At 35.3% G+C, this 27,806-nt stretch overlaps 3 protein-coding genes across 7 annotated transcripts in view; 1 reads left to right on the top strand and 2 right to left on the bottom strand.

Annotated features, from left to right (window-relative positions):
• The window catches only part of LOC135675508 (protein ZINC INDUCED FACILITATOR 1-like), a 46,497-nt gene extending 37,497 nt beyond the window's left edge, over positions 1-9,000 (bottom strand). Inside the window, exons 1-7 of one of the 5 annotated variants that reach the window (XM_065185719.1) lie at positions 8,745-9,000; positions 2,993-3,033; positions 1,323-1,383; positions 1,090-1,192; positions 869-971; positions 709-762; positions 557-619 (exon numbers count right to left, since the gene is read on the bottom strand). In XM_065185719.1, coding sequence (XP_065041791.1) covers positions 557-619; positions 709-762; positions 869-971; positions 1,090-1,192; positions 1,323-1,383; positions 2,993-3,033; positions 8,745-8,889 — 570 coding nt within the window. In that variant the 5' untranslated portion in view covers positions 8,890-9,000. The remainder of the gene's footprint in view (positions 1-556; positions 620-708; positions 763-868; positions 972-1,089; positions 1,193-1,322; positions 1,384-2,992; positions 3,034-8,744) is intronic. The other 4 variants (XM_065185715.1, XM_065185714.1, XM_065185716.1 and 1 more) reach the window with 4 other exon arrangements.
• A 4,262-nt stretch (positions 9,001-13,262) lies between these two features.
• Positions 13,263-17,115, top strand: LOC135675506 (cysteine proteinase inhibitor A-like). Its single transcript, XM_065185713.1, has 3 exons — positions 13,263-13,585; positions 14,973-15,171; positions 16,793-17,115. The coding sequence occupies exons 1-2, from the start codon at positions 13,382-13,384 to the stop codon at positions 15,165-15,167; spliced, it is 399 nt and encodes a 132-aa protein (XP_065041785.1). The 5' UTR covers positions 13,263-13,381; the 3' UTR covers positions 15,168-15,171; positions 16,793-17,115.
• An 895-nt stretch (positions 17,116-18,010) lies between these two features.
• On the bottom strand, positions 18,011-27,806 carry LOC135675505 (hydroxymethylglutaryl-CoA lyase, mitochondrial-like). The gene is made up of 9 exons (XM_065185712.1): positions 27,538-27,806; positions 25,664-25,836; positions 23,797-23,899; positions 22,559-22,738; positions 21,805-21,885; positions 21,562-21,725; positions 20,050-20,186; positions 18,549-18,664; positions 18,011-18,459 (listed from the first exon to the last, which is right to left on the bottom strand). The coding sequence occupies exons 2-9, from the start codon at positions 25,828-25,830 to the stop codon at positions 18,211-18,213; spliced, it is 1,197 nt and encodes a 398-aa protein (XP_065041784.1). The 5' UTR covers positions 25,831-25,836; positions 27,538-27,806; the 3' UTR covers positions 18,011-18,210.

Below are 27,806 nucleotides of genomic sequence, written 5' to 3'. Positions count from 1 at the left end.
AATTCCTCCTAAATAATACATTAAAATGGTCCTACATCATAGAACTTTAATGTTGCTTTGCTAGAAAAAATATTTCTCATTTTTACAAGTTACAAGTACATTTCATCAAAGAAAATATTTAATTATTCGCATCAATCATTTAAATAAATGGTAAACCCAAAAATGACAGATGCCCCCCTGCCCTCCCACATATTCAGTCTTTCTTGCTTAAGATAAAATTTTCCTCTTTTCAGATCTAATCATAGAATTATTTTTATGGCAACCCGAAGGATTCCAAACCATGTAAAATTTCCTGTGATTAACATCTAATCCAGAATTTATGTTCCATGTTCTAATTATCATTTTTAGGAGGAAATGCAATCCTTGCTCCCTACAACTAATGACTCCAGTTAGTAAACATACATGAAATTTATTTAAAGTCAGCTATTACATAGAGAAAAAAATGTTCTATGCTAATTCTGAAAATAAAATGACCAAGCAACAGAGGACAAAAACATGTAGCCAGTCTAATGACACGAGGATGGATGTATTTACAATAATTTTGTAGAGGAATCACCTGAGCAAAGTAGCCCCCAATAGCGGGGCCAACTATCAAACCTATACCCCATGCTGTGGATACCTGAAATAAGTAACAGCCACAAATAACTTTCTGAATCATACATGACTGGATAACCTTGCTGAAACAATAATTGAATGAAGAGATATTACTAGTGTTGCTCCAAGAGCTTGATATTCTTCCCTACAAACTTCTATAGAGTAAGCCTGCAGAGAAAGTCAGGTGCATTATGTAATCTCAAAAGTGCACATAATTCAATATGCCACTATATTCAAGGAAACAAAATCAATGATGCATCTACTCTTTACATGCCTTTATTGGACCACTTAAACCATTTAGCAATCCAAGTAGAAATCTTGTTGTAATTGTCATCCAGTAACTTGTACTCAGCCCAAACAGAGTGTTGAAAATGATCCTGAATTAGCAACATTAAACAGTAAAGAGAACACAGAGGAGAATAACGGGAAAAAAAAGCCTCCACAAGATTTTCTAGTTGAAAGTGACCGACAAAAAAATCATTGAGTGCTACTAACACAGAGATGATGCTAAGCATTATAACAGGTTTCCTTCCATATCGGTCAGCAACCATTCCCCACAATAGGGAAGTTAAAGCTCTTCCAACCATAAATGAAGCTCCTTTAATCCAGAGGAAAAAAATGTCAATGACATCTAGTAAGGTGCAAAGTAGAAGCTTACTGATAATACATAGTAAACAATTAATTGAAACACATTAGCAATTTTCTTGTGCTAATTATAATACACTCACCAACAAACCCTGCATAAAACCCAATATCTTCTTCTCTTTTGGCAACATGCAAGTCTTTAATCTATGGAGAACAAAATGAAAAAGGAAATGAGTCAAATTTTAAATTATATAATTGCATGACTAACATCTATGTCAAAATATAATATCTGGACTTCATAATTTCTGAAAAATATTCACTGATGATTATTCATATATCCTCATTCTAATGTTCCCATTACTCATTGTCTATCAGATTGCCAACATATCAAGCCACTATGTCAACCAGGAGTCTAGTGCTACACTAAAACAAGTCCTAGTGATGAACAAGTGAACCAGGATATTGTTTATATGTTGAAGATTACTGAGGAAAGAATTCAAGAAAAAACCAGCCAAAATGTAATAAATATGACTTACACTTCATCTAGCACTTAGGGGACCGGATTTGTACCACAAAGGGTAACGTCAGGATTATTGTTTATGCATGACTATATCTGCAAAGGATGGATTTTTTCAAGGAGAGAAAAAGGAAAATAATGTTTAGGAGCAAGGTATGTAATTTCGTACCATACCGGAGTTTCGACATTCACTCGGTACGATACAAAACTGTATATCGAGCGATGTACCGTTCGGTATATCGCTCGGTATATATATATATATATATATATATATATATATATATATACCGTTCGGTATAACGTCAGGATTATTGTTTATGCCTCGGCGACGTCGCCTTTTCCTTCTCGCATGCGGGGCGACGTTGTCTCGTTTATATATATATATATATATATATATATATATATAAGGCAACGTTGCCGAAAAAGGTGACACGATGTCGCCTTTTATAAAATATTTATATATAAATAATATATATATGTATATATATATATATATATATATATATATATATTTTTTTTTTTTTTTTTTTTTTTTTTGTTCCGCCCAGTAACGGGCAGTCTGTATACCAATAAACTGATGGACCGGTACATACCGCCCGTATCGGGCAGTATTATTAGAAATTGCGCACCTTGTTTAGGAGAAACAAGAGAAATAGATCGCATAAAAACTTCAAGGTGAAAAAACTGTTGCATTTGCTGCAATTGCCATGCTTGAGAAATGAAAAAGAAGATAATGTGCCTTGGTATGTGGTTCTACTTAGAACGGGTGATAAAGTATAATCATTGCTTGAAGAACTCTTTCACTGGCAGGAGAGAAAATTATAAGTAATCTGTAAAAAAAGGAGGAGGCAAATAGATGTGAAAATCATCAAAAGGGGGTGGAATTGACTACAACAAGTAAAGAATCAAGAATAACATACAATGCACCTTAATATGTTACATATAAGGAATATATGTTCCAATTCTAAGGATTAGTCAAAGAACCATTTTGTGGTAAATGTGATTAGTAGTTGTATCTAATAATAGCTAAATGTGGAAACATAAAAGAGATGATGAATGTAAAACGAAGTATTAAAAAAAAACAGAAAAGAACCTACTTATTTGCTCTTTCACTTTTACTTCGTATCCATCTATTATGAAATGAATGAGAACAAGCTTCAATCACAAGGAACACAAAGTTAACCAAAAACAAATAAATTCATTTTTATCACAATAAAATTATGACATGACTCTGCAAATAGTAATGTAAATAGAAAAATAATGAGCGGAGTGGATATCCTAGTTTACTATACATACCATGAAATATAAGAAAGGAAACAATGATGATATTGGCAAAGCTGAAAAAGAAAACAAAGAAATGGAGAGATATTAGAACACCAGATTACCAATATACTGAGAGAAAGCAGCCAAACTAACAAGCTACACAACAAATTACAATGTTTCAGACATAAGGGAGGTAAAGTTAACTGACAGAACAAGGTCCAATCCAGGGTCTGCCGTACCGAACCGTACCGCCCGGTACGGGCGGTACGTACCGGTTCGACAGGTTGTCGGTACGCGGACCGCCTGTTATCGGTCCGAGTGCACTGTAACACTGTAGCAGTGTTACAGTACTCGGCACACCTGGGTGTACCGCTCGGTATACCGTATCGTACCGGTACCGAGCCCAGGTCGAAATACCGGTACGGTACGGTATTGCGAACCTTGGTCCAATCAATACCCAAAATTTTCAAGGTCTTATACAAACTCAAAAATCTGAAACCTCAAGTGTTCCCCGTTACTTCCAGATCTTCACCCTCTCATAAATTAATCTTCTTTGAAGATATTGAACAATTGTGCCGAATGTGGTTATCACTGGTTTCCATAACAGCACATCCAAATGTCACAATGTCACTTGAATTTCTTTCTTATTTGGCACTCCTTACCTTAATGGATGACTACACCCCGTAAAGAATTTTACCCATTTATTTGTACATGGATAGGGTTTTGCAGAGACCCATTGGAGGAAAATAAAAGAAAGAGAGATTTATGAAAAATAGGGGTTTATTGATTTGAGAGAAAGCCATGGATCTTTTATATACTCCACTATGATACTGTGATTTTTTTTTCTGTTTTCAACTTAGAGTAGACATAAAGTCAAACTGTGTAAAATCTGGTACACTTTATTCTTCGAAAAATCTGTTGTTTGGTTGCATCCTAGAAACTGAATTAAGATGCTACTTTATCTTAGCAAAACATATTAAAATTATTTATGATCATGTCACTTGAAAAGTTATGAAATAACAAATACTCCCTCAAAATCTTGATCCAATTGGGTTCAGAGAAATGGAGGACCAGATGGAGAGGAGGACAAGATAAAGAGGGTTCACAACTACAAGGGTTTAATAATATGGGAGGAAGGGGAGGAAGAGGGGATGGAATGGAATTATGGATAAAGTTAAATGTTCAGGAAGAGGAGGACCTTGATTGGACTTGTTGACATCCTTAGTTTGTTGATGCTTAACTCAGTAGGAGCTAAAGTAATGGTACATCTAGATGTCTTCGTCAAGACCTGAACTGATCAAGAATCACGAGTGAAACATGATGGACAAGGCAAACCACTAACGAACAAATTAGAAGAACATCAAATACTTGCAAGTTAACAAAAGAATCATAGCACGAAGGACTGTGACATGCTGAATGAGCAGATGAAGAGTCAAGTTGCAGGTTTTGTTTTGCATTTATCTTATTTAGTACAAGGCTGATTCAATTAGAAATGGGCTGCCACACCACACTACAATTGCTTTGTGAAGACCTTAAATTTATAATCACAATAAGCCTTAGCCATTGTTGTTACAAGGCAAGCAATGCTCTAGAAGTAGCTCCTACATGGCATAGCCGTAGTACCACTTAGGTCTGGCTGTAGCACCGATTGTCAAGAAGTGTCAAAGGAGAGTATTCTTGCGTATGTTTCACAAGTTTATGTTAGTTCAATAGTATGATTTAACCCTATCTAGCTCTAACATATGAAGTGGTTTCACTTGCCTGTGTTCTATCCATTTTGCACTTATTATATATAAGATATTATGAGTTGACTATAATAGTTGAAAGAATTTTTTATTGTTTTCATCATGAGTCTTTATCTCTTGTTGGGAGGTTGTTGCTCAAGAGGAGTGTTAGCTGTCATCGATATTGTTTCCACTAGTAAAAGATGACCAAGTAGTGGAACAAGTGACCTCAAAGAGTCAAAAGACCTAGAGGATTGATGTAGGCCAGTGTGGCTTAACCACTACAAACATTCTTGAGTTTGCTAGACAGGGTATTGACACTATGCATGCTTGTATGTTTTGGAATGTTTAATCAATTTCAAAATTACACCTTTTTATAGATCAGATAACAAGGCTTTCAATAGATAGCTAATTTTGCTAGGACTTCTAAACATGTACTATTTTGAGAAGTGAATGGTTTAATTGTTTAGTTGTTTAATTTCTTAATTGTTTTTCATGCTCTCATAATGGGGGCTGCTTTTACACTTGTTTGCTTAAGTAAAATATTTCATCTTTTCAAAAAGAATATATTTTTTACAAATGGTAAAGACAGGTTTTGATCCAGGACCAAAGGTAATTGAATCTACACCACCACCTAAATAATGTTTTAGATATAAAACTTGTAGGTTGAGGATTCAAACCCTTAATAATCATCAGATTAATACTTCTGCATAAATGAACCCTCAACTTTGTTAAACTTTGTTTGGTGAGTTAAGTATATCACCACTAGCATCTTAGGTGTATACAACTTTGGTAGGTGAGTCAAGTACACCACCACTAACATTTTAGTTGTATGCAACTTTGGTAGGTGAGTCAAATACACCACCACTAACATTTTAGGTATATAAAATTTTACTTGAATCATAATTTTAATTAGATGAGGGCAGGCCTTGGTATAACAATAATGTTGCTCCTTTGCAATCTTAGATACTAGGGTCCGAGTCATAGAAATAGCCTATTTAAGTTTAGAGGTAAAGCTACATACATTGATCCTCCCTTGACCCTGCATTGACGGGAGTCTCATGCACTAGGTATGCCATTAATTTTTATAGATTTGATCAGACTTTTAGTTTCTCATGGTCTGCTCCAAAAAAGATCAGTGAAGCAAGCATTGACTTTACCATCACCAGCTTAAATATGAAACTTCAAAGGAACATTGCCATTATGTGCTTACATTTCACAATGTTACATAACAATGAAATTTTTTGAAAGAAAGAATTATCATTTAATTATAGGTCCAACCCCTAAAATGAGGAGGTATTACAAAAATCCCACTCCATGAAAAGGATGAGCAGGTTATTCCGCAGTGGTGGCAAGATTGTGACGTGTTCAGTTTGCATTTCTGGATATGTGAATCCACCCATTCACTTTTTCATGATTAGCAAGAAGAATTATTTCTTTACATTAATTTTCCAGCCACCAGATAGGGTTTTTGCTCCCTCAAAAATGTTGACCAATTGTAAAGAGTCCATCTTGATCAAAATGTTGTGAAGGTGGTCAGAAACTGCACAGCATTCAGCTTGCAAGGCATTATGGGCAAGGTGTTGTATCTGGCTGCTAAGTTGTTGCCAGCCACAAAACTGACAGTGTAACCAGTGCCTGCAAGATCAAAGTTAGGGGAACAAGACTCATCTGTTTCCAGGATGTAGCGATGGATAAGGGATATGGGAAGCTTATTTGGGGGAGCCCATAGGTCCTCAGGTGGTTTAGACCCCATTTTTTGCTTGCTGATTACGGCTTGGACTCTGCACCATATGTTTAAAGTGGAAGAATGGCAATTGCTGAATAGAATCTCAATTTTTGTTCTTCCAAAGCATCCAAAAGGAGGTGGCAATAAGAGATTTCAAATGGTTAGATGACGATTTCTCTAAGTCAATTTCCTCTTAGACCCAAGAGCCTGAAGAGCAAGTGCTGAAATGTTGAAATTGGTAGTGTGTTAATGTTTGGAAAAGATCCCAATATCGGGGGAAAAAGTGATATTTAAAGAAGATGTGTTTAATAGTATCATATTTAAGTTGACAAATTGGACATGGGTTGAGATAACAGTGTAAAACATTACAGAGCCAATCTGAGGTAGGAAGTCTGCCTCATAAGAATTTTCATGGAAATATTTTAATCCAAGAAAGAACATTGAGATTCCACATATCTGCCCAACCATCTCATTCCATAGATTGGTTCAAATGCCTATCTTGGAAAAAATTATATAAGCTTTTCGAGGTAATTATTCCAGATGAGTGAGAGAATCAAATCCACTTTGTCATCATCGGACTCTATAGGGGTGTGGATTCTAGTGATCAGGTTAATCAAATGAGGGTGGAAGAATTCGATCATAATGGGAGTGTGTCAATCATTATTAACCATGAGATCAAAAACATAAGGGAATCAATCAATGGCATTAATGTTAAATAAAGTAGGCCATTTTGAAAGTGGAACATTGGAGATCCATGGATCCCGCAAGATAGCAGTATTAGAACCCGATCTGATGAGTTTTCCTAGGCCACATTTGGTATTCTCAATGGTTAAGCAAATATTCTTTCAAGTAGAAGTGTTTTTGAAGGAAAGTTTCCAAGGGTGAGGAGTACCATATTTGGCAATTAGGACTTCGATCCAAAGACTTTGGTCCTCATTAACAATAGGGAGCATACGTTTGGCTCCTAGGGAGGATTTTAATAATCGAGAGGTCTCGAAGCCCGAGACCACCTAAAGATTTGGAGGAAGTAATGTTATTCCAACTAAGGATTCTGAGTTTTCTATGAGATCTAGTGTCTCACTAGAAGAAACTCCTAGGTAGAGAAGAGATTTTCGGTAAGAATGGGGAAGTACCATGTTGGATTGCTAAATTTGAATCCTAGAGGTGATTTTATCAATTAGTTTATCTTGGAAAGGTTTAGAGAGATGACAATGAGAAACAGAAGTTCTCATATAAGGCGTCGGTCATTTCTCCACCTTGATACCCAAGGGTTGAGTGATACGATGATAAGTGTCAGGGGGGCAATGTTTCGGAGAGTAAATTTCTAATTTGGAAGTATTGACTGAAAGACCTATAAGATCAGTGTATAAATCGAGGAATTTAGATATAGTAGAGCAGGATTTATCATTAGATCTAATAGAGATAAGAACATCATCGACAAACATGAGATGAGAGATATCTACACCTTTGATGTTAAAGACAGATTTTTTTTTTGTGGAAGCAGATTGGTTAAGAAGTGAAGAAAGGATTTGCTGCCTGAGAACAAAAGAACATAGTGAGAGAGGATCCCCTTGTCTGATACCCCTAAAACTGAAAAACTAGTTAGATAATTATCCATTGATGGAGCAGGAGAAATGTGGGGAAGACACACAAGCCATTATCCAACCAATCATTTTGAGGGGAGAGTTCATTCTAATCAATACTTGATGTAGTTTGATCAGGATTAGGGGGGTTATTACTTTATGAAGTGAACAAATTAGGCTTAGACCGAAAATGAAATTGAGTTAGAAGACTATTTCAGTAATTTTCAAGGTTTTATTACTTTATGAAGTGAACAAATTAGTCTTAGACTGAAAACGCAGACAACATAATAATCTTCGAAACCAGTATCTGTCTGATGTTCCTCTAGGCTTCTTTTACTCGTTTGAACTTTGACAAGCACCCAAGATTCTCATGCAAATTGTCATGACACCAAGCCAAGATTTGCATTAAAAAGTATACCATCCATATAATTATTTGCATCGTTCTTGACCTCACAAACATCCTCGATCATGCCGTGACGCAGATCAAATTGTATTTTTTCCTTGATTGAGGAACAAAAATTGGGCACAGCTTCGTCATCGGTGATTCTGTGACTTGTAAGTCTTGAAATAACATATTATCACAAAAAAAAAAAACAAAATAATGTGACCATAATCTCGAATCATCCATCACCATAGCTCAGTCTAATCCATCTTATTTTTCCAAATCTAAAATAACGTGAACAAACCAAACAACAAATAGAAGAACTCAAACAGGGAAACATAAATACTGCGAGCGAACACACGCGTACCTGTGCAGAGGGTGACGATCCATACATAGAAGAACTCTTTATAGGGGATTCCAAGGCTGGCCTCGTTCTTCCTATCTTGCTTACAACCCGGGCAGTTGTCGAAGTAGACCTTCTTCTTCAGCAAGGGCTCGTTGTTCCCCGCCATTTAGTACACCGCCACCCTCGATGCAGGAGAGATGGTGCCAGTGAGTCTGACCTCTGTCACCTATATATTCTTTTACATAGGGGGGAGACGACAAACGGAACTCCGCAGCATCTCTCTGTCTCTCTCTCTGGGAAGCGTGTCCCAGCAGGATTAATGATAGGGGTCAATGCATTAGCTCACGGCATGCGTCACCTTCGCCTCATCTCTCTTTCCAAGGCCAAATGCATGCACGAAAATGGGAATAGAAAACAAGGAAAGAGAAGAAGCCGCAACTTGTAATCATAGCTCAGAGGACTCCCAAGAGTTTATGCAAGCGTACTACGTGAGACGAGAGCGAAAGATGAATTCTCCGGAAAAGTCAGGTCTGGTATCTCTATTTTTTTTTTTTTATAAATCTTCAAATATTTTATGATGATAAGATAACTGATTAGTGTACTCCATTCCACCGTATGAATCAAGATGAGGAAAATAAATCCATCTCTCGATTTGGATCAATTGTCACTATGCTAAACCGATGTAATATCCCTTTAATGTTTAAATAGACTTATAATATTTTTTAACATTTTTATTAAAATATTATAAATCTATTCAAAAAATATTACGAGTAAAGTAAATAGACTTAAACCCAATAAAAATCGTCCAACCTCATTGGTTTTGAATAAAATAATAATAATAATAATCAAATAGAGATATTTTTTAATAGGTTTATAATATTTTTGACGTCCCCACCAGAACATTATAAACCTATTCAAAAATATTATAACTATGATAAATGAATTCAAAATCTGATTCATATATTTCAAATAATCATCTTTATTGGTTTAAAAAAATAAAGATACTCTACCGATTAGCTAAGGAATAGATGCTCTACCAATTAAGCTGGAATAAATAGCTCTAAATCAAAAATTTAGATTATCAAAATTTTAGGGTACGGGTGGTACTATCACCAACACTAAATAGTATGATTGTCGCAACCATACTACAAAGTGGTACCATCATCGAAAAGGCTAACAAAGCATAAGCAATGCTTGTCTATTGAGTCAGGTGGTACTACTGCTTGGGCTTGGTAGTATCATTACCTAAGCCTGATTTAGGCCATTGATTTTTCCTTCTAACGAGCTCAATTTAGCTTGGATTTAAGCTAAATGACTTTCTTGATAAGTTGACATTATTTCAGCCCAATACCAACATAAATTAACCCACAATGACCTCAATTAAGATTTTAACAAATCAACCATATATCTGAAACATTTACAAAGGTTTTAACATGTACACTACTCTAACATATCGTTCGATCTTACAACACTTTGTCCGAACCTCCAACATATCATCCTATTCTTCGACATATCAATTATTCCACCAGCATGTCAATTTTTTCCCGATAATATCTGATCCTTTTGACATAATGCCTGAATCTTTAGCACCAATCCTCTAGTTTAATATCCAATTTTTGACATGATAATTTTCTGACATAATGTTCGACTTTTTTGCTCAACAATTGATTTTTTGAGGGTCCTAGTCCATGATCAAAGTATTTTCTTATGTCTTTTTATCTCGAAAGCATATTAGTCTAACAAACTCATTAATTAGTTTTAATATCAAAATTCAAGATTCAACATATTATTGTTGGGGGGATGTGTGTCCTTGCACATTTCTTGACAAATGATATAAGAAAGCATTAGGATTTTGGCATCATTTGGGTAGGTGAGGACTTCAAAAAATTAAAAGCATCAATAAGAAACGGATGGAGGGTAAAGCAAAATCATGCCTCTAATGCGTCTTGTGTAAAATATACGACGCGACATATAAGGTTGATCACCCAACTAAGCAAGTACCAGCTTGAACTCGATCGGAATGTGATAGACCCCTTGGAGAATCTCTAGCTCAAAGGTCGACACAATAGTGTCCAAGTTGAAAGACTCCACTATGGAAGGCAAAGCCACACCACATAATGTGTTCACCTTCGAGAGGACAGTCCTTGTTGGCATAGCTAACTCAATTCCATTTGAGGATAAATTTTCTACTGTCGACATTAAGGGTGGTGATGGAACCAGTGACCTATCCAAGTCTAAGGCGCTATAAGAGGAGGACAAGGATGACATCTTTGACCTTGAATCTATTGAAGGAGGAAGTCTGAGTTGGTTGTCTGAACTGTGAGCTGAAGTGAAGAACAGTAGTAGTGAAGAGTCATTATTTATAGTGTCTAAGGATGATGGTTTTGTTGCCCATTTGCTCGTTCGGCTTTTGAATACGGTAAAGATAATAGGGTGCTTGGCACCATCAAAAACATCTTAGGACATGTCGCCACCACGATCTTCGTTAGGGGCACACAGTATACGATGAATGTGCCATGTCGACTTATCAATGGATGAGTACGATACATGCTTAGTCATCATATCACATCAAATTTGCTTAGATTTTCCTACTCAGCAAAGGAAGAGACATATGCAACATGTGCACACACTTGGCCATGTCAATCTAGTGCATTCTCTATCATTCTCTATCAATCTATCATGCCCGAACATATCAACTCGATGCACTCTTCCATTCCTCGTCGATCTCCACCACACATGACCATATTAACTCAGCGTGTTCTCTGTTATTCTATGTTTGTCTCTGCCATGCCTACTCATATCAGCCCGATGCATTCTTCACCATTCTCCATTGATCTCTACTACCCCGATCATGTCGACTCGATGCATTCTCTACCATTCTCTATCTGTCTCTACCACGCTCGACCATGTTGGCCCAATGCATTCTCCGTCATTCTCCATTGATCTCTACCACCCTTAGCCGTGTAGGCCCAATGCATTCTTTGCCATTTGTTATTGTACTCAACCATGTCAGTTTTTATACACCTAGATTATTATGCTGACTCTACTTTTCAACCTAAATTTGATGCTCTTCTGAGAAGTGGGGGGCATGTGATATGGCGAAATTGAGGTGGTCGACATGTCAGCTCCACACATGATATGTTTGATCTCATTCAATCAACACGTTTGAAACATGAGGCCAACCAGCCTAGATAGCCGATGAGCCAACAGTCTTCTACCACTCAGACCCACAATGGTAGGTTGATTGATAAGGCCAATTAGCCATCACTGATGAGCATCATGTGAAAATAATTATTCAATCTTGGGCTCGGCGCTGAGTGACGATGATTTTGGTTGAATTCTAAGCCTTTCGTTATCATATGAATTACATAATAAACGAGTAAAATCGCTCCAAGTGACCATTACAAAAAGAAGTCTTAAGGTATACAAGGACACTCTTAATTCCACTAGTTCCATGTATTTGATTAGCTACTCATTTAAGCTTCGTAGGGTCATTTATCGAGAGTGCCCCCGATATAAATTTATAGGTTTCGTCACCCCTTATTCGATGAGATAAAGTTTCCATAAGAACAATTCAAAGAAGAACTAGGTTGGATCTGACTTGGTTTCGAGGTCAAACAATCATAATATGCTCTAACAATACTTAATTCTCTCTAAATCCTAAGAGCACCTATTTTCCTCTATAACTCTCGGGACCTTAAGATATATAACATAATTTAAAGAATAAATCCTAAGTCACTCGGACTCTTCTTCTTACTTAAAATCATAATCCTAATTTTAATTTTTAAATACTTTGAATCTAATTAGGACTCCTAAATATTTATCAATTATAACCCATACCCTATAATGTTTTCTTCAAAAAAGGAAAAAAATAAATAAAAGCTCATGAGAAATCAATTCACACGTTGGTGGGTAAAATTTCAGTTCTTCAGGAAGGAAACTCACTTTTCTATTTAATACGTCAGTGACGAAGAGGACTAATAAAATAACATTGTGTTCTCTTATTGAAAAAAGAAAAATAACTTTATCGAAATCAACTCACTTATTGATTAGTACAATTAGGTTTATGAGGAAGAAATTTTATATTTTAATTTAATCGATGAAGATAAAATTTGATCTCACAACCTTGATGTCGAGCATCAAGATTTTTCCCTGCTAAAGTAATTAATTTATAGAATGAAAATTTGAACCTTTAACCAATTCACTTTAGAAATTATCTCAGCCTAATTTAATCTCAACCATATAATAAAAGAGAATAATTGTGATTTATCCTGTCAACAACACAATCAACTGTGGTTGCCCAACCTCTCTTTATTTTATTGGATCGTTTGCGTCACTGATCACATCACTCTTAGCGGATTCCGCACCTAGGATTCGTTCCACTTTCTTAACGGGTCCAATCCACCGCTCGAGAAAAACCACTTTGGAAGATCCGCTACCTATTAATTGGCTGCATCTGTCCAGACAGGCAATAGCGCATTCGACGCCTGTAATCGCTTGACATCTTCATTCTTTTCCTGTCTGGTGGCTTCGGGTGAGACACAGGAGCATTATCTAGGAGCTAACCTCGATGTTTCAGCCTGCAACGATTGGCTTTTACCGTGCGATTCGAAGCATTATATTTCCGGTCTCTGTTGGTGGAAGGCCGACGTTCATTCATGGCTTCCCTCTCCGCCCATCCGTATGCGTTCCTTGTGGCATCGCTGTTGGTCTTCTTTCTCAGTTTTGGACACGAAGCAGCTACCAGAGGTGCTGCTGCGATGCGCAACCAGGGAGGGATCCACGACTGTGAAGGATTCCAGAACAGCGCCGAGATCCAAGGGCTTGCTCGCTTCGCCGTTGAGGAGTACAACAAGAAGCAGGTAAGGGAGGGCTACAGGCTTCCCTTCTTTAAAGCTTTAATCTTTGTCTGAAAACAGAGTTCTTTACTGGATTATTAGTGTCAGGAAAAACAAAGGGGAAAGACTTCACCTTATCAATTGGTTGTTAGAAATGATTTCAGAGATTCAAAATTGTTCAGAGCACACTTCAAAAAGAAATCTCCAATTAATTTCCACGTGTTTTGTTGGACCACCCTTCACCCATGCATGAGAATGAGCGTTAAGAGAATAAAATATAGATCATGTCTCATTTATTAATTTGACCTTTTAGATACAATGATATTGATTACAAATTTAAGATGATATTTGAGTGAAAGGTTTCTCGAATCTATATTTATTAAAAAAATCTCTGATTAATTTTTGCATATTGGATTTGAGCCATCTACCATCCACATGTGAGGAAAGTGTTAAAAATATAAATTTATGTAAAAAAAAATCCATTACATCAAATGGTGTACATGTTACTCACATACGGACTCAAACCTGAGACCATTCACTTTTGACTCAAACTTAAGACCTATCACTTGTGCAACAATGCATCAACTAACTCGAATATCTCAAGAGGCTAAAAAATATAAATTAACAGATCATGTGTCATATACGGCTTTAAGCATATAGATGGAATAGTATTGATAAAAGAATAAAAAAGATTTGGCTTTTAAGTAAAAGAGTTAGCTTGGAGAAAGAGATAAGCTGAGTAGCTGTGGATTTGATTATTGTCCTAGTGCTATTTTCTAGACCATTGGTATAATTTGCTTGTGTATATGTGCACACGCCATCAATATAATATCGATTTATGTTATGCAGACATCAAATATTGCTCAGGTACACTTATGTTACATGATCTTTCAAAACTATTTACATCACAATTGTTGTGGTTTGAAGTAAAGGCCTTCAATGTTGAAAAACTCTTGCAAAATCCTAACCTTTTTACATGCTGAATGGATTTATATGCCAAGAATTCTTATATATCTATATGCATATGTCTTGTGTAAAATTGTGAAGACTGTGATCATATGTTATAGAGATATTTTGAAGCATGTAAATGTTTTGGATATTTGATTTTGGAATTCCTATATGAGATTCCGGAAATTTTATAAACTAACCCATCATCGGGTTAAGTGAAGGCTTACTTCACTTAAATGTCATAATCTTTTAAATGGATCAATATGAACAGTTTGAATATTGATTTTGAATCTCCTATATGAGGTCTGAAGATTTTATGAACTTCTTGACTGACATTAAGGTCAACCTGAGACTAGATGATCGTGCTCTCATAATTTTTCTACTATTTGTTCCTAAATGCTACACGTAATTTATCTTTTTTTTGTTTTGTTCTCAATTAGTTGATTGGGTGTTATTGGTGCAGAATGCTATTCTTGAGTTCATACAGTTATTGAAGGCAAAAGAGCAAGTTGTGGCAGGTAAAATGTACTACCTGACTGTTCAAACCAATGATTGTGGAAAAAAGAATCATTATGAGGCTAAAGTTTGGGTCAAGCCATGGATGAACTTCATGGAACTTCAGGACTTTAAACTGTTGGATGATGACCCCAGTGCATGACAAGGTAATGAATGCTGCTTTCTTTCGTTATAATTTTGTGTGTTATTGATTATACCTTTTGGTTTATGCATTTCACTAAAGAATGTATTGAATACAATGACTTTGAGAGACTATTTTTTCTCCTTTTCCCCAATTTTTCCCCAGATATTCTGTTCAATAAAGCTTGATTAGACGATATTTTTTCCATGATATCATGTATATTTTAACCGTTCCAAATTTCCTCCTTTTGAAATAAAAAATTCTAATGTAAAGTAACGGACTACATGTATACGGAGAGATAGTGCTTGCTCCAGTGTCGATTCTCGTGAGAATGATTGAAATTACACAGTTGATTATGGCTCTCTTTGTGACCTAAATTCTCATATCATTTTGATTCACTAGCATGGTGAAACTAAATACTAGCCCCATTCATGTTATTTTTGTTTACCCTATCTGAGATGATAATGGAATTATCCTCTTCGTTCAAATCCTAAGAGAACAGAGTTCCATTATATTATTATATTTGTGAACCACTTGACGAAAGCCACAGCCTTTTACTTTACAAAGTCCTAATTGTTTACGATCAGAGCCATGTTTACGATTGCAATATGCCTTGCGGACACGACTCTGTTTATCCATGCTGCTTTCGTTATCTGAGATATGTGCACATGCATGCATACTCATGACAGATGCCTCGTGAATATCATCACTTTGTGCCTGGCACCATAAGTTTCTTTTTTCTTTACAAAATTCTGCGAGGATTAATTTCAAAACATCGAGATGAGTGCAGGAAGCAAATGAAAGATTGAAGGAACCCAAAGAGAGGGGAAGATAAGAACAAATGAAGCAGGACAGAAAAAAATATAAAAAGCAAACAAAAAGGAATATACCATACATTATCCATGAATTCAGTTATATTTGTTATTAGGTAGATCAAATCTTGCTTTCTTATGCAACCCTTTGATTCTAAAAGTAAGTTCACAAATTGGAAATATATTATGCTCAATATTAAAGGTGCAGATTAGCCATTGTTCATTTTGAGTAGATTTTGACCGTTTAGTGGTGATAAAAAAGCATGTATTGTAGAATTCATGTTCTAATGTTTAAGGTGATTTATGAAGAGAAAAATCATTAGAATTGATCGGATAGGGAATTTAGTTTGATTGATTTTGCATGTTTGCTGATCTTGAATATAATAACAGCAGTCTTCAGAATTTACCAATAGTGACTAGAAGCCTCCCTCCATATGCATGGCATGTGAGATCCTAGGAAAGAATGTCTTTGGTTCTCCCAAAATTATTTCTTGGTTGAGTTGGGAAGATTGCCTTGATCATGTCCGAGGACAAAAGGCTGGGCCATCTCTCTGCATGCTGTATAATAGTAATGATGTCCATTTGCTTGATCGGTGTATACCTGGATTGTCGATGGTTCTGGTACATCACATTTTTTATCAAGAGAAAGCAACACATGCTGCATGGTATCAGAGTCCCAAGTTATCAACCAGGAGAAAAACTGTCTTTTATACCCAGATATATTTCTGTGTTTTTTCACTTCATAAACATGTTGTACTCTTTTGAAACTTTGGTTTTCGTTTCTTCTGTAAGTGCAAATGCCAAAAGTCTGCTTTCCTACTTTTCTTCTTGCAGGTGATTGAAAACTCTTTCAAGTCAGGGAACTTCATAATGTTACCTGTGCAAAAATAAAGCAGCACTTTGGACTGCAAGCATGCCTGAATCAGATGTTAGGACGGTTTGCCTAGTAAAGATACCTGATACTTGTCAAATAAATGTTGATATAAATTGTCACAATGAACACAAACAGTGATGGTTATGGAAAGTAGTGTAAATTGTGATAACAGAGAAGCAAAGGTTATATGTGTGCACTGCTGTTGGTTTAGTTTTGAGAGTGTTCTTCTGTTTGAATTGTATTAAGTTGTACACATAATAGACTGGAAACTTTTTAACTTTCATCTTTGGTTGCCTTTTGCTGCTTCTACATGAAAATTGATGTAAGATAACTACTTTCTGATTCAGGCTTTTACTGTCTACGTTATCTTCTGATAACTTCTTCCTTGTTAGCCGAAACTTTCAACCTCGTAGAATTGGCCAATATTACCTTTGATGTTATATGGTTGATCAATTTCGTCGATATCCAGCGGCATCTTGTTTCATTTGTGGTTGGCAATTAGTTTGGATTCGATGAAGTTGCTACAGCAGGGAATATTTTCATATAGTTGTATGATGATCCATCTTGAAGCATTTAAAAGAAATCAGTTTAAGCTATACTTGTTCTTAATTCTTAGCCTAAACAAGCAAACAATTCCAACCATTACACAATTAATTGAACTGACTTGAAGAAAAGAGTAGACCAGCATAACATTTCTGTTGAGCATTGAGCGTGAACAAATAGAATGTGTTGCTCTTAAAACTATTTTTGTTCAATGATCATTAGATGAGACATGATCCTAATTTACATTCTTAATACTTTCCCTCACATGTGATTGAGATATGTTTAAATTAACACATGAAAATTAATTGAGATTTCTTTGATAAGATTGGTCTAGATAATACAGCATGTTCGATCTTTGATAAGTCAATATGATACATCACCATGTATATCACTATCAAGTTAATATTTTAAGTGTAAATTTATCAAATACTTAATTTTTGACACAATAAAAATTGCATTAGATTCTGGAATTACCATCGTTAGCAACATATGTGCTATGTACTTCTTATCCCATCAATCATATATTTTTTTTGGAAAGTACATAGCGCACTTCTAAAGTGAAAGACAGACCGAAAATAATCATGAAGAACATTCAATTAAAAAGAATAAAAATTACCAAAGGAGCAGCCAAGCACTCATTTCAATATTTCATTTCATTGGTAATATGGACTTTGCAATTATTTTGTAGTTATTTAGAACATTTTCCAATACATTGTAGATGTTTATAGTTTCTTTCATTAGGAATACAAACATTTATTATTCCGACTAAACCCTTGTAGGAGGCAAGCCCTCTGGTAGATAACAGAGCTAATGGGTTCACTTTTGACATCTCACATTAAATCTTAGAGGCATCTGCGGTGATCTTGCTCAACGCAGTGGCAGTTTTTGATCCAGACTGACGCCCCAAATGCTTGCAAATGAAGTCCCCAACAGCCATAAGCTTGCCTAAATCCACATTGGTTTTTATGCCAAGGCCATTAAGCATGTAGACTACGTCTTCCGTAGCAACATTCCCAGAAGCTCCCTTGGCATAGGGGCATCCACCCAGACCAGCGACGGATGAGTCAATTACACTGATTCCCATCTGTTAAAAGTATTCAATAAGCCACATAAAATTTTAGCAGAAAATGGAAGCACATTCATACATAAGAAAGACTGGATGAGTCTGCTTACTTGGAGGGCAACCAAAATATTTGAGAGTGATTGGCCATAAGTATCATGAAAATGAACTGCAATCTTGTCGACTGGAATGAGAGACATTACAGCTTCAAGCATTGGAATCACAGTGCCTAAGTACAAGAAATTTCATGTAAGACGCAATGGACTTTTGGTCGGTTGTAACCTCTTGAGAGCAGGACTTACAAGGAATTATATTATAGAATGATTATGTTTCTACAATGATGATTATGATAACAGGCAGATGATGTAAGTAGAATTTTCCAAAGTTCTTTTCTTTTGTATAAATTTAACTTGGACAGGAACTTGAGCCTGCTAATAATAGATTATGACTGTTTCACAGGAGCCCAATTTTGAGGGCTGAAATCACAAAAATGACAATCTTATCACAAGGTAAATTTTTGTGCTTCCAGGTATTAAGTTGTAATGCTGTCCTTCATCGGCGATGCTTCATTGTCACAGTTGCAGCTTTGGTTGGCATTGCAGCTGTGGTGGTGCAGCTGCTGCTGTGATGATGGACACTGCCCAAGGATCCAAATCTGCTGCCACCTGCTTCCAGAAGGTTATATTCTAATAGGATCATTTTTTCTCCAAATCCTATTACCCATATTCTTTATGCGCTATGGGTGTTTTCAGAACTATGGGAAAATGGATTAGTTGTAGAGATTAATCTTCCAAATGATAGTCAAGAAATTTAAAGTATTGTGCTAGATTTAGTTGGGTATTAGGTTGTACCTCAAATTTCTATTAATGGTTAAAACATTGGTAGGTTCCGTAATGCACTTGCTACCAGACAACTTCAGAAACTTCTAAGGAAGAGCTCATTATAGTTATATTGGTGATTCTAATCACTGGAATAGATCATATGTGATTTTGTCAAGTTCTTAGGATTGATCATATATGATACTTTTTGTTTTGTACACTGGAAGAGGTAAATCAATATAGTGGATGTTATAGTATAAGTTTGCAAGCATGTCAAAAGTCATTTTTATCTGGCATGTCAACTGTAAGATCAGTTTCCAGGAAACTTTAGAGTTGCAGATGATGGTTTTGAAAATTCGTTTTGTTTATTTGTCATCATCCAACTTGCGAGATCCTTTTGCACACAGAACAGTCATGGATAAAAGTGAACTTTTATAAACTCCTCTAAACAAATTTAATTTAGCTGATCAAACTTAGATTTAGTCAACATCTAATAATGCATTATCTTATCATGCAAGTTTCTCGTTGTTATATTGTGCTGTTACAACATTAAAATTCTAAATAGGAAGAGATCATGCATTCTGAACAAAATATTAAAGTTTTAAGCTGGCCATGCTTCATATATTTCATCTAATCTTGTTGGTGAACATTTAATATCAACATGGTGCTAAGAAAACCAAAATGGAAAATAATCCTTCATTCTTAGGCAGCATATACTGTAGATTCTTTTGCATACTACATCTAATATTTCATCTAATTTACATACTACATGACAATGGAAGTGGGCAAATCTTACCTGGAGTACCAACTCCGATGGTATCACCAAGAGAAATCTCAGAGCATCCCATGTCATAAAGCTCTTTTGCCACATATGCCACCTTTTCTGCAGGCACTGCTCCCTCAACAGGACACCCCACGACACAAGATACATACCTATAATTAAAAATTGTCAAGACCCCGTGCATTCGTAACAAATAAAAATGTGGCAAATGTCAAGTCCCTCAACAGGACACCCACGACACAAGATACATACCTATAATTAAAATTTGTCAAGTCCTGATGCATTCATAACAAATAAAAATGTTGCAAATGCCATAAATTGATCTACAGTAACATGCATAAATATGATAATAGCAACATCGACAAGTGAAATGTAAAGTTCTGTAACACCAAAGACTTAATTTAAGGTGCATAAATTCAGTGACTAATAAGTCATAGCAGGGTGTCAGCAAATGAGCATTGAAGTTTGAAGATAACACTCAGGAATACAGCTACCATGGGAAATTGATAAGGCAAGATCCTTCATTATCCATAGTTCTAATCAGTAATATCTCACAAGAAGAACATTATGCAACACTTTGAGAAGGTTGCTATAGCCAGTTATACAGCCAAGTCAAAAATAGTGAGATTTTCTCTATAATATGCATTGGACTGCATTAGGAAGGTTTCTTTCAGACAGTCTTCAGTTGAATTAAAGAAGTTATTGGCTGGAAATTGAGAGAAGAAAATACACAATGGTTTTCTTCTTCTTTCCTGTTTATTTGTGAGTGAAAGACCTATATGTGCCTTCACCAGTACACTAGCAAGAGGACTTTAGTAATGTACAGATTTATGATTTGTTAATGAAAAATTGAATTACTTTATGGACAGTAGCCTACTTATCTCCCCATTAGTGTTCTCTCTTTCTTCCTTAAATCTTCTCTCTCTCATCTCCTACTACCAGCTAACCTTATCATCCTCTTCTCTGTTTCACATCAAACCCGCAAATTGGGCCAAGAGGAGACACAGAGTTGGATGGGTGCTTCAATTTATGCAACATATTGGGCTATCTTGAAGGAAATAAATTCTAGGGGATCTTAATCCCTCGCCCACCTGCCTCCTCAATGCTGTCCATTACTTACTCTGTTCCTATAGGCTCCTAGATTTTTTTTTAATGCCTTATTACTTTGACAACACTATTTGTTGCCCACATCAATCTTTCCATGAAGTACAACCTATTCCTACTCTCTCCATGTTGTTCTTTTTTTGTTTATATTTTGGAATTCGGATTATCCTTCTATTTCTTTTAGCTGTTTGTAGATGGTTTATAATATCTATTTTTCTCTCTCTCAATGAAAAACAGATTATCTGCCTTTGACGATTTTGGCTGAAATAAGAAAGACAAACTTAAAAACAAATGGATACTATAGATTATAGAATATTTGGAGAATATGCAGATAGATATCAAAGAAATTTTTTTTAAAAACTAATAGCTGATATGACTAAGCACATGAAATTATACTATTGAAAATTAGGAGGAAGATCATACCCACGAACAGGTACTGCAAGTTTTTTTGCAGCAGTAACAACTTTATGATAACGGGTAAGGCTTTCTTCAATGCTGCAATTGATGTTGGACTTAGAAAAAGACTCCGAAGCTGATGCAAAAATTGCAACTTCCTTTGCACCAGCTGCAATAGCTGCTTCAAATCCCTGAATATTGCATATGTAACAAAAGAACTATTATTCGGATAAAAATAATTCTAATGTACATGCTTAGGTTCAGACTTACTTTCAGATTTGGAGTTAAGACAGGAAATCTGGCACCATGTACATCTTTAATTCCTTGCATGACATCCTTTGCATCTGCTAGCTGTAGTTAAAATACCAAATAAATCTATAACAACTTCAATTGTTAATATTACAACAGAATATTCTGGTTCTTGCGACAACAATTGTGGAAATTTAGCATTCTCACACAGTATGCACTGTGCACATAGTTTCTCCTACGAACTAGCAGAACACTTGGAATTTAGTCTTTGTAGGGCTCCACACTAGGGAGGAAAAAAGGAAAAAAGAAAAAGTAGCTGCTACTCAACATTTAGGTGAGCATATATGACAATTTCATTAACAATATAACCTTTTTACGACAAGGAATTTAGTATGTCTGGAAAGTTTTTCCAGGACTGAGACACTAATGATCCACCAAAAAACCTACTTACAAGGGTGATTCTCATTTCTCAGTACACATATTACATATTACAGGAAATGTATTCAGCGAGAACACAGAGTCCTGATCTCTATGCAGTTTAGTATTTTACTGTATGATCAGTTGTTTTTGTGATATTATTTATTTTAATTGTAAAAGAGACAATCATTCGATATGGTGCTAGTGAGATATATTTGCAAGTACAATAGGTTCCATTTTTGAATTTCCATTGCTGTTTTTGAGTTCATAGATAATAGGGAGATAAAGCCAAACTAAAGAAGTTAGATTTCAACAGAATCGTTGACGCTTCAATGATGAGACAAGAAAGTGGTATTACCTGTGGAACCCATTTCGGAGAAACAAAACTTGAGGCCTCAATAACAGATAAGCCACAAGAAGCCAGCTTTTGTATCAATTCAACCTTTACAGCTGTAGGTACACTTGCCTTCTCATTTTGCAAACCATCTCTAGGCCCAACTTCTACTATTTTCACATATCTTGGCATACCTCTGAAGAACTGCAAGTGACAGATTAAATAATTCTCAATTACTTGGTTCACCTCTACGACACAAACAAGCATAACAGCATTTTTAACAGGTCAAAATTTGAGAATACCTATTGGGAATAGCCAAGAGCCACAAAATCTAAAAATAAGATAATCATACTAATTAATAAATAGACTCACGAAACAAAAGTAAGCTACTCAGAAACACATTGTTGTGTATAAAGAGTATGCCACCTCCACTTATTTGTTGATTCCTTACTAATTAGCTTGAGCGATCACTCATAAATAAAAGTGGAAAAGGTCACTCTGGCCCATGGTTTGAACTTGGCTTACCTCCATAAAATTAGTTGATTACAAAGTTTAATTAACTTTGAAGATGGTTAAAAAAGGAACTTTGGATCCAATAGCAGCCTCAAGGTAATTTCTAACTTGAACCAATTATGTTGAGAACTAAATCTTCATGCAAGTACCACCCAATTTAGAAAAATATTATATTAATCCACTGTATTAAATCCTATTTTTAGTAGGCTAGTTTAAGGAAACACAAAGTGAATTAAAGAAAATGCTTTATAGTGTAACTATAAGCTGAGATTTATTTTATACAATTTTAAGGGATATTTTGCATAAGATGTGTTATGACAAATTAAAGAAAGCGATTATGTTGTCTTCTTACAAGTTCCAAATACACATCTGTTAACATTAGTAAAATAATTAGTATGCAACTTTGAACTTGATTTCCAGGCTGAAAATTGACAGCATATGGTCATAATTTTGGCTTATGATTTAGTTTTTGATAGAAAGCAGAAAAATCATTGTTAAGGAACTTTTTTCAAGAACTATAGATCGAGTCCAGATCTGAACCATTCTTTTATTTATAAATTAAACCTAACCCAGAATGATTAAAGAATACTATGTATTCCAATTATCAAAATTTGTTGTTCAATAATTAATCTGAGAGCACTTGCAAAATTCTATCATGGCACTTGGAAAACTTATATACAGGATCTAATGCAATTCCTAAAGCAAGAGGATGTATATTGAAAATCTCATATATGCCATGAAACACAGACCTTGTTGAATATCATCTGATTCCTATCATTACGTGATGTTTTCCAAATTAAGGAATCTCTGGAAAACATATCCCTTGGTTTTCTTCTCCAACCATATTCTTCACTGAAAGAAGAAAAAAGATATGGCTGATTTCAGAAGTAACCAACAGAAAATAAATATTAAGATGAAGTCAGACAACCAGAAAAATATATAGTAAACAATGGAGACAAAAAATCAATTGCATAATAAGTTGACAATAGTTCTACAAATGAATAGCTAAAAGCAAATATTCCAACATTATATCTTATCTATTTAATGGTCCATAAAGTTTGATTACAATGGCACACTAGAAAGAGAAAAGAACATGAACATCTGGGAGTGGATACTAAAATATGATTGGTATTGGAAATTTATAGTAAAAGAGTATAGTAAATAAGCAATCAATGAACTAGCTGGGCGATTGAATAATTGCTCTTTGTACGACAGATATGCAAACAAAAAAAAAACTATCTGAATGTGTCACCACATCATAAGTATCAAGGATTACTGACTAACTATCATAGACAATTCAAGTAGAAAATATTTCTTTTACATTTAACAGGTTAAGTGGTGCATTTGAGATTAAAATTGAAAAATACAATAAGATATCAATGGGATAAAAAAAAACATGTTACTCAGCCCTTTGGATATGTACAATAATGAATCCAAAACATAAATATGTTGGAATAGAACAATAATGATTTGAACAATCATAGGACAGACTTTAAGTCATGTAGAACTGCATTCTAAGAAGAATGGTATAGAAAATCACACAGTTAAGTCATAGTATAGCTAGGATAATTTTCTTATGATCTTATGAAAAAAATGACAAAGGGAATTATAAGGAACTCCTGATGATCCTCTTTTGTTATGAAAATAGATGTGAGGTATTCGAGAGATTATACCTTGCAAACTACTGTTTGGACTTTCTGCTTATATAATTGGTGCATATATTTTTATGCACATACCCATATTTGTTGCTCTATCAAAAATAGATTGCTTTTTCACCAAAAACATACATTATTGTTCAAAATAAAGTGAATTCTACAAGGTCCAATTCAAAAGTAGTTTTAAATTTTTATTATATAGTTTCATGTGACTGGTGAATACCAATAACCAAAGCAAATACTAGAACAGAAACAAATAAAATCATTTTCCAACCGTTAATAAAGCACATGCCTTATAAGGTGAAATACATTAATATTCACTGATTGATACCTGTAGAGACAAACTTTAGGCATATCATAAAAAGAAAAATAATACTTATTGGAAGGCATAATTTAGTTATTACATATAACTGTCATGAACTACATGAATCTGTGAAGGGTCTAAATTAGTTTTAATGGGGAAATATTAATTGTTAGAAGAGAAATTTTCATCATCACATAAACTGTGACTTTTTCTCATAGTTTTCTTGTGCTTCTGTATTATATAAATAATACCTATCTGATGCCATAAGTGCTACAGATGGAGAATGCAACCTATAATTCAACTAAACTGGACAAAACTTAATATCACAATACAAGCTATTGAGATGGCAAGAACATCCTGATGGATCTAAACCTAACAATAGTGTATTATCAAGCTAGTTCAACACACATCACTCTTAAGCCATTTTGGGTGTTGTACTACAGAGTCCATATCACATGCACCAAATCCCAAAACCCTGTGAGTTTTTTTTTTTTGTCTAAAAATCTCTGAGCTAAGGGGAAAAGAATTAGCAAGGAAGAAGTAGATTTATAATTTACATCATTCAAAAGTCAAACAGTATATACTAAATACCGAGGATAAATAACATTCATGTTGCTACAGATCAACAATAGACAGGGGCTTAACAGTAGAACTTACGTGCAACTGTTAGAAGAGCTACACTCTCTGCCTTCAATTAGGCAATTACTCATTTCCATTTCATCGACCCTGGGCCTGCAAGCAGTGGAAGTGCAGTGTTGAAGCCTACCTATAACACTCAATCTTGGCATGTTGTCGAGACCCAAAGGCTCCTCTAAGCTTGACATTTTGATCTGGATGTCAAAATGAAAATCAGAACAAATAACAAAAGAAGTTGTCCACCACCCACAGAAAAATGTTCTAAGTCAGAATATATCAAAAGCGTGCATGACACTTTTATGCACTTGAGAAAATAAACAATATAGAATACTTGATGTACTCGATCAATATTCCAAACAAATTGAATTAGAATTAACAATAGCCTGTCAGAAACTATTGAAAATCTACAGCAATCATACAAGTTCCCAACAACATAAAATTGAATTCAAAGGTAACAGGCACATCATTATCATGTAACAGCAAACATTTAAAAGTTGCATTGATATTATCATGATACAGTTGTCAGAGACAGAAAGCCAAACAAGTAAAGTCATCCATGTAATAAAAATGGAGATGACGAAATTAATGCTTTCATATGCAACTGAGACCATAATGTGATGGTCTCTCTCTTTTTTTTTTTTTGAAGGCAACACAACTCTTCTTGTATCACAATTTTAATTCTAAGCTGAAGATAGCACCAGCATGGGATAAGATAATGCAGTTGAAAGATGTTAGGAAATGTGCAAAGAAGACTTAAACAAGTCCAGCAACAGAAAAGATAAGCCAAATCATATTTCACGTGCTAAAAGGAAGAGAAAGATCACAGAAATATGCGTTCAAATATAGCAAGAAAAATATGACAAACTCAGAATTAGCAGATGAAAATCTTAGTAGAGATAAATGACAGAAAATAACTCACATAGTTAACAGCATATAGTTGGCACCCCAAAATCCAAATTGCTTTGGTTCATTGAGAAATTTCTCAGACAATCAAACAGTCAATGGCGAAATTATCATGCACATTTTCTAGATAATTCATGATGTCAAGTTGTTGCAAATATTATCTCTAATCATGTTACAGGCAGGCTCGTATCAAAATTTTGAAGTCCAAGACAATAGAAAACTAAACCTCATGCATACACTAACCTATTACTCAATGCACCATAACAGTAGCAAAGTACAGGATCCAAAGATACCAAATGAGACAAAGGGGTTGATTTGTTGCAAACCATTGCTATGCAGCAACTTATGAATAACCTTATTTGAATAGTCTCAAACAGCAGTATGTACTAACCTGATTGACATACTAGAATGATTCTCTGATGTAACAGAATGCAGTTAATTTTCCTAGTTGTCATTAATCACACCTAATAGGCCAATATGTTATCTAGCAATGCCACATGACAAAAATCTAGAGTGTTAAAAGTGAAGCAAAAGCTCCTCATATAGTCGTATTAAAAATTAAATCATCTATAAGGTTGTGAGAACTTCACTAATCTTGTATATCTAAATACAGACCGACCAGTGTAACACTCTTATTGCTTCCTTCGTGGAACCCGATCAGATGATAATCTTTCTGTATCCTAACCGCACAATGATCTCATGCAGCATCAACCGAAATGTCATTGAAACAGTCAGTGAAAAAGGACCGGAAAGTATCAGGAGAAGCCGACTCAATTCAATCTTATATGATCAAAACCCAACAAGATAAAATCCACAATTTCTGCCTATAAATACAGAATTTCAAACAATTCGCCCTTGGTTACGATATGCAACTCCAACAATTGATTCGCCAAAGAAAGATGCAATTAGACATGTTGACAACAGAATCCAAGAAGTCAAAAGAAAGGAAATATCACGTTGAATTCAAATAAAAGAAGACAATTCCGGCTTACGTGAAATGAAGAGGGCAGGAAAGGAAGGGGCGGAAGAAAAAGAACGAATCGGAGTTATTTCCTTTCCCAATCAATAAATTGGGGAAATTCTTCTATGCTTTGATTTGAAGCGATCGATCGGGAGACGGAAACGGGTAGGTTGGGAGAAGGGAGTTAGCTGAGCGGTAACTCTCGCTCGCTTCTCCAATAAAATCGCTACCTCATAATGCAAACGTGTGTAAGAGGCAGAAGGGTGGTTGGGTTAGGTGGAGTGGAAGAGGGACGGACGC

This window comes from Musa acuminata, chromosome BXJ1-6, assembly GCF_036884655.1.
Source record: "Musa acuminata AAA Group cultivar baxijiao chromosome BXJ1-6, Cavendish_Baxijiao_AAA, whole genome shotgun sequence".
In the NCBI taxonomy this organism is placed as follows: domain Eukaryota; kingdom Viridiplantae; phylum Streptophyta; class Magnoliopsida; order Zingiberales; family Musaceae; genus Musa; species Musa acuminata.
The sequence above is the reverse complement of the archived record's forward strand: the minus strand, read 5'-3'. Positions and strand labels throughout refer to the sequence as shown.

What these genes read in the sequence shown, in the direction of transcription:
- LOC135675506 (XM_065185713.1), top strand. Translation starts at nt 13,382, where the DNA reads ATGGCTTCCCTCTCCGCCCATCCGTATGCGTTCCTTGTGGCATCGCTG. An exon ending in AGGAGTACAACAAGAAGCAG is followed by an intron (nt 13,586 to 14,972) that starts GTAAGGGAGGGC and finishes TTATTGGTGCAG; the next exon opens with AATGCTATTCTTGAGTTCAT.
- LOC135675505 (XM_065185712.1), bottom strand. Translation starts at nt 25,830, where the DNA reads ATGTCAAGCTTAGAGGAGCCTTTGGGTCTCGACAACATGCCAAGATTG. An exon ending in TCTTAACTCCAAATCTGAAA is followed by an intron (nt 21,726 to 21,804) that starts GTAAGTCTGAAC and finishes TGCAATATTCAG; the next exon opens with GGATTTGAAGCAGCTATTGC. An exon ending in ATATTTTGGTTGCCCTCCAA is followed by an intron (nt 18,460 to 18,548) that starts GTAAGCAGACTC and finishes TACTTTTAACAG; the next exon opens with ATGGGAATCAGTGTAATTGA.